Genomic DNA, 10,541 nt, shown 5'->3' with positions numbered 1-10,541 from the left:
GAACAACATATTGTCAAAAAAAGTGCCACTAATACACTTGAACAAAAAAACTTGTGAATCTGTATTGCATCAATATTTAAAACTGTATGTAGACCTATTACCTATATATTGTATAAAGAGACATATTCACTTCATATGCAAGAGTCACTGAAAAACGTGTAAATATCTGGTGTTTACTGCATGTTATTCAAATGTTTATATCAAGATCATTTCCCAAGACAAATGGAAATGGAAGCTCAGACCCTGAGGTGGTTCTGCTGGACACAAATGATCAACAAAATGTACCCTCACGTTTACCTGTACAGTACTCTCTCATGGGTTGAGTTTTGAAGAGAACTTAGTAATAATAATAATAATACAAACAATAATAGTCGTAGTATGATATTGGCTGATTTTGAGGGCAGGACATTTTGAGGACAGTGACCTATTCTAAGAATATGTGACACAAAACCATGTCCACTCCAGCCATGCAAGCAGAAAGGAATGCTAAAATCAAGATAAGACCTCTCTCATCTGCTGCAGTGGTGACTGCTTGTGTAATCTTAAAATGGGACAACTCAAGGCTGCAGCCTATCTGATTCTCTCAAATCATTAACCACCCACCAAACTCTCTGTGTTTGCAGTTATCCCCTGAACGATTCCTACTGTTTTTTTTCTTCATCTGTATGAAAGATGGAGGACGACAAATTAGCCTGGGAAATAGCCAACCCTCAAATTATCTTTGGTAACTTTGCATATACAAGCAAGCACCTGTGTGTTACTGTATATTTATGCATGCATGTTTTGTGTACATGGGTGTGTATACAACTCCATGAACAAGTGTGTGTGTGTGTGTGTGTGTGTGTGTGTGTGTGTGTGTAGTTGTTATGATTCATTCTTCATTGTCTTGATTAAAATGAAGTGTTGATGTTTTTTCTATTCTATTCTATTCTATTCTATTTGTCGCTTGTATCTCAGTTGCTGGGCAATGTTCAAACTAAGATATTTCTGGAGTATCTGCTAATTGTTTACAAAATGTTGCAGAGGATATGTGGCTACATACTGAAGAACCGTGTCAAACTGTTCGTAGCTAAATAACTGAATTTTCCAAAAGCCATGACTAGCCCCCATCCACACACAAATTAACTTTGTTTAAATACTTGTTTCTGCCAAATTACGCCTTTGACATAGGCCTACATGAGACAAAAACTAGCCTATAATTATGTTATAAAAGGAATGTCTAACATTTTATGACACGTTTGGAAACTTTAGTTTCATGAAACCAGTAATCTCATCACTTGAAAAAGCCAAACTTGTACCTTCTATATTTGAGCAGTAGATGGCAGCATGCGGAACACTCCAAATCCTCCACCTGCCACCATCAATGACAACAACAGCCTCATTCTGCAGTTATTCTTCCTGTGCATTCCACTCTCACTTTCAGACTCCAAACTATAGTGAATTGCATGCATGGTGTATTTTTATTATTCTTATTTTAACTATAATTTTGCTGTTCATAAACTAGGATAATCTCACACAATGTAATGAAACCTAGACTACTTTCATTAATCTGCCGCCAGATGGCGTAATGCTCCACCACCACATTTTCTTTATCCAATTTACATTTTCATTGTAAATACTCGCTGCCATTCTTTACAGAATGTCTTTATTGTTGGCCTGCAGTCAGAGTTTATTCATCTTCGTGCAAATTAGGCTTCACACATTTAAGTCATGATAACAAACCAATATAATCTATGTTCTATTCTTAATTTTCTTTTTTATTCCTAAAACCGAATTGTCATTGACAAACTCAATTTTCACTGAGCTTGTTTCATGTATTCACAGCGAATCATAGGTGAGCTGACCCACAACAACCACTCTGCGACACACCGGCAGTATCTGCTAGGCTCAGTAAATACAGACTTTGAAATCCTTGTGTCTCTTTAATCTAGGGATCAGAGGGCTGACGTCAGCTAACCCCTGAGCCGCCGGCTCTCATTGGTCGAGGATGACGTCAGGCATTTTCCCCCCTGAACCATGACCTCATCCTTAGTTCATTTTTAGTGCACCTTCTGGTGTAGGCTACCTCCGAACTGCAGAAACCCAGGAAATGCAGATAATTGTTTATACTTTTCTAATTTAATCTACACATATTGGTCCACATACGAAACACAGCTAGCTGGTGTCCACGCAGTCCTATGTTGGCTATTCATTTTCCGCACAGCAAAGAGCTCACTGTCACTACAGTAGGCTAGAATGAACTCCTCTGAGCGGTCTGTCCAATGGCACTGCAACCCTATGATTCGTAAACAGTGACACTCACTGGCGAATGGCTGTGCCTTATCGGAGTCCGCTGTCACATTGGGAGGTAATTCCGTGGACTGTGGAGCTTGAGGTGAGTAGCGTTTTGTAATTTTGTAGCCTATTCGCCCAACATGTCTCTGGAATGTAAATGTTGTTGTCTTGTGCTCTGTCAGATTTTAGATGAAATCCTCATTTAGATACTAAGACGTTAGCATGCTGTAGCATGCTTGCCGTCCTATTCACAGTCAAAGCGCTCCACCGCAGCACCACGATGGAATAGGCTACATAATAACTGGATTATAACTAACATTCCATTATTGAATAGCCTACCGTCAACATTCAGTGGAGACCAAATATTTACTGAAAACATCAGCAGTAAGCAATTCATCTTCTTTTAATTTAACATTACCCGATTGGCATTATATCCATAGACGCGCCGAATCATTTAAATGCCCGTCTGTTGGTGGGAGCTGTCATCTAACCGCAGTTGTTATCGTTAGTAAGGTAGAGCTGAATTTTGCGTGGATTGGCTTCGACTTATTGCCTAATTGTAATTTTCTCCTGCCTCTCAGCGCTATGTTTCTATATTGCTCTGATAGCGTCTGTTTATTTACAAAATAGACTACATTGTAGCCTATGCATTGACAGCCATTATTGCGCCAGTTGTAATAACGCAATAAGAAAATATGAATAGGCCTACGATTCGGATTACGTTTTATTTTCCCGAAGCTAATCAATTCATTGGGCTACTTTCGAAAATATAGGCTATATATTTGTTTACTGCGTTTCAGAGCTATGTTTATCATCATCCTACTAGAACAACTGGCTTTCGGTCAGCGGCAGTGGCAGGCTTAATGATGAAGGATGCCATGCTTGTTTGTGTTGTGCTGGTGGTGAAAAGCTATTTTAGCCAGCTATGCCTTCTAGGCTACACACGATTGTTTTAGTTAGGCTATATATTTCACCAGAGACTGCCTTGGTAAGCCTACAGTAGCCTAAAAGCTATGAATAGCTGACTGATCCTACATCATTTTCCAATCACTTTATAACCTACACAGAGTCACAGACTACCGCGTATCCACAAAGAAATGCATTTTTGTCGTTGATCATAGTGTGTGTGTCCAGAGTTTTTTTTTACAGAGATAAAAGAGATAAGAGGACAGAGAATGGATGAGACTGCTAGAACGAGATTAATGGTGTCACGTTGGATGGGAATATGGATCAGGCTGAGGCCTATGGGCTAATCTGAGTGGATGGCCTGGTTTAGGCAAATGAATCTCTATCCACAACTACCCGCACACGCTACTTGGTAGAGTATTTATTATTTATTCAGGCTTTTATCCAAAGCGACTGAAAGACTTCAATTACTACATGTGAATATGACCAAATGTGACCTTGCACTTTATTTTTATATTTGCCTTATTGGTTGCTTCTATTTGAAGCGAGAATTCTCCCAATGTAAAGCCTTGTGCCACCATTTCAGGTCAGTACTAACTGAATAGTGAGATGATATCTGTGTTTAGAGGGAGACGCCTCCTCTGGTCTATGCATGCTGAGATTGCCCAAGAGGGTAGTTGTGCACTGATGCACCTGGGCCTGTTGTAAGGTAGCGTAGCAGGGTTTTGTAACAGCTGGGAACATGCAGGCCACAGGCTATAAATCTTAGGCCTTGGCAGGCATCGACGGTTTAAAGGGTTAATGGGTAACCTAGATGATCTCACCTCTCTCGTTTATCTTTCTGTGTAATATTCATCTCTGTGTTTGTCACCCCAGCCTAGTCTGCGTGTCACAGAGAGATGATTGCTTTTGTGCTGCCTGGTGACTGGGTCACTTAAAGGTGAGCTGATGAACATTAATCCAGAGTGGGGCACTGCCTCGCCCTTGGTCTGCTCACAGTGTTTTTTTTTTTTTCAATTCATGGATCGGAGCTTCCCTTTCCTATGGCCCATGCTCCAAATCAACACCAGGCAGTGTTTACAAAGTAGGACAGTCTGCCTTGTAGGCTCGGCCAGCTTAACTCTTTATTTGGAGCCGAGTGGTGTAGGTAGGTAACAGCAGCAGAGGTGCCAGACTCAGCAGCTTCCACCGACACAGACCCCATGCCCATCACGGTGGAGCTGGAAGGTTTCCATGGCAACCTCAGAATTTAATCCAGTCAGGCTATGGCCATTGTGTATTGCTTGTCACGTGCTTGTAGCTGACTCCCTCTGTATTTCTCTCTCTGTCTCCCTGTCTCTCTCTCTCTCTCTCTCTCTCTCTCTCTCTCTCTCTCTCTCTCTCTCTCTCTCTCTCTCTGTCCGTGTTTCTGTTATGTTTGAGAGAAACACACTCACAAACACAAATATGCACATATGCTTCCTCAGTAACACATCACACAGAGCCAGGAACAACAGCAACTCATTTCTAAAAATGGATAGACCCTCTTCCTTTGTCTGTGAACTGCACTATAAATGAAACCCTCAGACTACCCCAAGTGCGCATGCGTGCGTGCGTGAGTGTGTGCATGCGTGAGTGTGTGTGTGTGTGTGCTCGCGTGCGCCTCTTTGTGTACATGAGAGCGGTGTATCTCAGGAGCGCCTAGCGCAGCCTCTTCAGTCTCTGACGGCAGCTTTTGTCACCCTGGAGCCCCAGAGCCACCTGGCTGTTTCATCAGCGGGCTCAGAGCTCAGTGGCTGGGCTGTTGGCGTGGGAAGAGGACGGGTTGACGCTTTGAGACCGGGCTGCTGGACCAGACTGACTCTACAGTAGGTAGGTCCACCAGAACAGTCAGTCCAGGTAGATAGCATCGCTTGGCTATAGAGACATCTTAGACTGGGAGGAGAGGATATCACACTCTTAACACCCAAGCCGAGAGATTCACAGCGGGGGATGCTCGTTGTATCGATCGAGCCGTGGCGAGCGTGGCGTGGAGACGCTGTGCTGGGTTGTAGCTGAGGTGAGGCTGTTTGGGCTCCCACCGTCTCGGCTCACGCTGTGTGTTGTGATGTGTCATTGTCCTAATGTCTCATTTTGGTCTCTTATTGGCGTCTACTGTTGTTGTGGTGGCTGTAGTGTGACTGGGACTGTTTGTGTGTACGTTCATCACACTGAAATAGACAGCAGAATCCAACAAAGGAGAATTGCTGTGCGTTCGGAGCAGTGTTTGTGTATGTATGTGTGTGTGTGTGTGTGTGTGTGTGTGTGTGTGTGTGTTCTTGTGCTCCAGGCTGTTACTAGGCAGCTTTCTGGCAGGATGTCTGGCTGCAGCAATAAGGTGACGTGCAGATGTGAGTAGGCTAAATGCAATACACATGTGCATACATAGTCATCATTCAGCATATTTTCATCAGTGTGTGTGTGTGTGTGTGTGTGTGTGTGTGTGTGTGTGTTTCTGATTGTCTTGGTAGCATTGATTTCTAATGTGTGTTTGGAATTGCTGTGGTGTGAGGGAGAGTCTCACCGATTCCCTCCCCATCCCCCTGGGACTTCATCTCCATGGATCTCTTCCTCTCTCTCTCACTCTCTCCCTCCTTCTCTCTCTCACTCCCTCTCTCTCTATCTCTCTCCCTCCTTCTCTCCCTCTCTCTCTGTCTCTTGCTCTCTCTCTGTCTCTTGCTATCTCTCTCTCTCTCTTTCTTTCCTTTTTTCCCACTGCTCTTGTGCATCCACCTCCCTACTGACAGCAGAGATGACTCGTCTGTCTACCTGAGGTGCTGATACACTTGTGTAGTGATGCTGTGAGCAGAGGGGCAAGATTGCATGCAGTTAGGCAGAAAGCCCAGCTGTGCCATGCACACACACACACACGCACACACACACGCACGCACGCACGCACGCACGCACGCACGCACGCACGCACGCACGCACGCACGCACGCACGCACACACACACACACACACACACACACTCACACAAGCAACACACACTCTCTCTCACACACGTACGTATATGCAGGCAGACACACACACACGCACACACGCACACACACCAGGCGCGTTATCTTGTCCTGTGTCTCGCCTCAGCTCTTACAGCCTCCCTGTGGGAGATGAGAGTGACGGCAGGCAAGGATGCAGTGCCATCTCCTCTACTGTAAAGAAGTGGAAACAGGAGCACAGTGGCGTTATTCACTCTGTGAGCCCCACACATCTCCACTGATGATGATGATGGTGATGATGATGGTAGCGATTGTGATGATTATGATGGTGGTGATGATGATGATGATGATGATGATGATGGTAGTGATTATGATGATGGTGATGATGATGGTGATGGTGATGGTGATCATTATGATGATGAAGTGATGATGCCGTCTGTGTTGGACAGAGACGTCTGTGTCAGGGAAAGCCCAGGCTGACTCCCAGCACTTTCCCCTGTTGATGTGGTTAAACTTCCATTAGTAAGGGAGACCTCGGCCGCCAGAGCCAAGCCCATGTATTTTTTATTACTACTTGCGTGTGGGGCACAAGATAAATAGAACAGGACCGACATGCGCCATGCGAAGCTGAATGCTCCTCTACTGGGTCTAATGGTCAGATTGGTAAAGAAATAGGATAGGAATGTTTCAGCACAAATGACCAGCTATGGAGGATTCACGCATGACTCCAGCAGGTGTACTCTTGAGTTCTCCTGGTTGAGCAGGAGAGGTGTAAGTTGCCTGTCAGTGGAGTCTGTCAGTGGACACCCCTATAAAGCCACTCCTGGGGCTGTGAGATGGGCCAACGCATGGTGTCAGGTGGAGGGGCTGCTGCAGCATAAACATGCTTGTGTAGGCCTTGATGCACACACACACACACACACACACGCGCGCACACAAACACACACACACACACACACACACACACGCATGCAAGAACACAACACAAGCATGCACTGCCTGCACACAAACACACACACACACACACACACATGCATGCACGAACACAACACAAGCATGCACTGCCTGCACACACACACACACACACACACACACACACACACACACATGGTCCAGAGTCCGTAGAGTCAGAATGTGTCCCCTGTGTATGGTCTGCAATAAGTGAGCATTTTCTGCATTTTGATCTCTGTGTCACGACATATTACGTGGAGAATGGTAGCAGGACCACACACACACACACACACACACACACACACACACACACACACACACACACCCGATTGAGTCCGGAGTCTGAAGAACAGCATCATAGTGGCAAAGGCTGGGCTTCAGCCCAATCACTAAGGCCACTTTGACACTTCTCTGCAGAGTGACCTCGCATGGTCAAGGTGTCATTTTGTGAAAGCTGTGAGTGTGTGCAAAGTGTGTACAGATTATACTAAGGGGCTGCATTGGCTTGCAGTTTGGTGAAGCAGTTCCTGCAGATATGTTGACTTGTTTACCCATGTGTTTGTTTGTGTGTGTGTGTGTGTGTGTGTGTGTGTGTGTGTGTGTGTGTGTTTGTATAATTAGAGTTGTATATTGTTGGAGGATGCTGAGTGTCGGATGGCCCACATGAGACACTCCATCAAGCGATTAAGGCTTTGCTGGGACAGCAGGTGCTCTGCAGTCCTTACATCAATGCATAGCCCTGCTTCTGAGCTCTTCTCTGTGCAGTAACACACACACACACACACACACACACACACACACACACACACACACACACACACACACACACACACACACACACAGACATACACAAGTGAAGTGCGTGCATGCTCACAGACACACACACACACACACACACACACACACACACACACACAAGTATGTGCATGCTCTCTCTCTCTCTCTCTCTCTCTCTCTCTCTGTCTCACACACACACACACACACATTCATGCACACACAGATGCAAACACATGCATGGATCTGCTCTACATTCTAGTTTAATCAGAGCTAAACCAAAGATTCCATTTTTCTCTGCTGAACACTTAGGTGCGCGAACACACACACACACACACACACACACACACACACACCCACACCCCCACACAAATGCGCTTGTGTCCAGATTCTCAGAGCTAATTATAGAAAGCAGTTGAGCAGCACTCCTGTCCTCCGCTGCTCTTGCGCTCCTACAGTAGCTCTTTAATTGGTTTCACTGTAATGGCGACTTCTACCATCTTTCTGCACCGCTGCTGAGTCAGTGAGCTCCCGGTCTGTGAACCCTCCCGTGTGGACAGGCTCCTTCAGCATGCTGGTCTTGCTCTATCTCCACACGATAAGAACGGAAAGCTTAGTTACCGCTGTGATCTGACCCGTGATGTGAATGGTATGTCCAGGTTGCCGATGTGTGGAAGCTTTGAGGTGCTGAAGTGACCATCACCTCCTCAGTTTTGGTCTCACTGTCTGACTCTGTGTCTTTCTCTCTCTCTGTCTTGTCTGACCCACAGCAGCAGAAGCCATGGCTGTCCTGAGCTTCGTCCGGTCATCCCCGCTGTGATCTGACCTCTCGCCCTCTCCCCCCCTATCCCACACCTCCTCGCCTTCTTCTGGGAGCGTTTATCGTCCCCTCCGGACACCTCCGTCTCCCACCCCCGGAGGCAGCGCCCCCCTGTGAGGAGGAGGAGGAAGGAACTGCAGCGGCCGCGGCGCCAAAACAGCGACGACAGCAGCAGCAGCAGCAGCATGGCCGGGGAGAAGCATGGCCGCCGGTCGCCCATGGACATCAAGCGTCTGGCGGGGCTGCTCCAGCGGGGCGCCGGCCGCCTGCTGGTCATCGACAGCCGCACCTTCTCCGAGTACAACGCCTCGCACGTGCAGGGCGCCGTCAACGTCTGCTGCTCCAAGCTGGTCAAGCGCAGGCTGCAGCAGGACAAGGTGTCCGTCACCGAGCTGCTCCAGCCCAACGGCAAGGTCAAGGTAAGTCCATCACCTGACCTTTGACCTCCACCGTCAGGGCAATATTGGTTGCTGATGGTGCCAAGGTAGTCTGCGGCTGTAAACGCCATGGAAATTGAGGGCCCGCAGTTGTTTTCTGCTGTCAATAGTCAATAGTCAACTCACTGTCAATGGTGATATCTCAGTCAGCATAATGGGTTGATGCTTAGACTAGCATGGCTAGCTAACATGGGAGACTTAATGGCTCAGTGCAGGCTGAAGATTAGCATGCTAAAGTAAACTGTGGCTGACCGCTGCCGGTCAAAGTTCTTGACCCTGAAGTAACTCAGTTTGCTGTTTATGTGAGTACTTGATAATGTGGCAGAGTTTGAGCTTCATGTTTAGATGGAGAGAGCATGAAGAGTTGTGTCAGAGCAAGCTCTCAGAATAAGTCCACTTGTGCAGGAGGGACTCGAACGTGCATTCAACCGCTGGCTCTAAATAGCTGACTTGACTTCACAACCTTGCGTGCAATTCAGTCATGACCACCACACATCACCTGGGTGTCTGTCAACATCCATCAAAACATGTGCGCATACTTATTTTGGCCTTCTACCTTCAAGGCCCCCCCCAAAGCACTAACAGACAGACACACACACACACACACACACACACACACACACACACACACACACATAAACACCAGGCATTTATGCTCACGCGACCATATACCTGCATCGATGGCATGATGACATTGTTTTCCGTCGTTACTCTGGGTTTAAAAGAGCTGTCATAGCGTAGCCTTGCCTTGGCCTGTTTTTAGATACGCTAAAAACGTATCTAACCCCCACCCCCCCTCCTCGTCCTCCACCTTCCTAGCACCTCCATCTCCCTCCCCTGTTTAGGCTTTTACGGCCCACGAGGGGTTTGTGGTTTGATTGTGAGCCTCTGACAAGAAGCAGCACTTGATCTGGCTGTTACTGCTGCTATATTTGGCGGCAGCGTTGTGTGTCCTTGTGTGTGTGTGTGTGTGTGTGTATGTGTGTGTGTTTGGGGCGCTGCAAGGCACTGTAGGTTTATGGCTTATCAGTGACTGTGAAACAGGAGCCTCCAGTTTTCCATGACTTCTGCACTGAACGGAGCTGAATTTATTTTTCCTGAGCACCCTCCTGACATGCAAAAGCCCTGTATTTTTAGTCAGGGGATGAAACTGAAGAAAGGGGGGAAACCCAAGCAGTGATGTGTGTGTGTGACCCACAGCTGTGGAGAAGATGCACACACACACAGTAATGCATATTCTCCATGATGCACTCACTCACACAAATATACACACACCACACACTCTTGAACATGCACAACAATATGTGCAGATGTTACACACACATACTGTACAACACACACACACACACACACCATACACTCGAATACATGTCTCTCATAAGTACACATAAGTAAATGCACACACACGCACATGCCCTTGCAG

General features: G+C 46.6%; 1 protein-coding gene across 2 annotated transcripts in view; it reads left to right on the top strand.

Moving 5' to 3' along the window:
• Positions 1-2,073: 2,073 nt before the first annotated feature.
• Positions 2,074-10,541, top strand: part of dusp8a (dual specificity phosphatase 8a) — a 41,759-nt gene continuing 33,291 nt past the window's right edge. Inside the window, exons 1-2 of one of the 2 annotated variants that reach the window (XM_062548112.1) lie at positions 2,074-2,374; positions 8,632-9,100. In XM_062548112.1, coding sequence (XP_062404096.1) covers positions 8,867-9,100 — 234 coding nt within the window. In that variant the 5' untranslated portion in view covers positions 2,074-2,374; positions 8,632-8,866. Of the gene's footprint in view, positions 2,375-2,575; positions 2,659-8,631; positions 9,101-10,541 lie in introns of those variants that run through there. The other variant, XM_062548113.1, reaches the window with a different exon arrangement.

Source organism: Sardina pilchardus, chromosome 10 (assembly GCF_963854185.1).
Source record: "Sardina pilchardus chromosome 10, fSarPil1.1, whole genome shotgun sequence".
NCBI lineage: Eukaryota > Metazoa > Chordata > Actinopteri > Clupeiformes > Clupeidae > Sardina > Sardina pilchardus.
The sequence above is the reverse complement of the archived record's forward strand: the minus strand, read 5'-3'. Positions and strand labels throughout refer to the sequence as shown.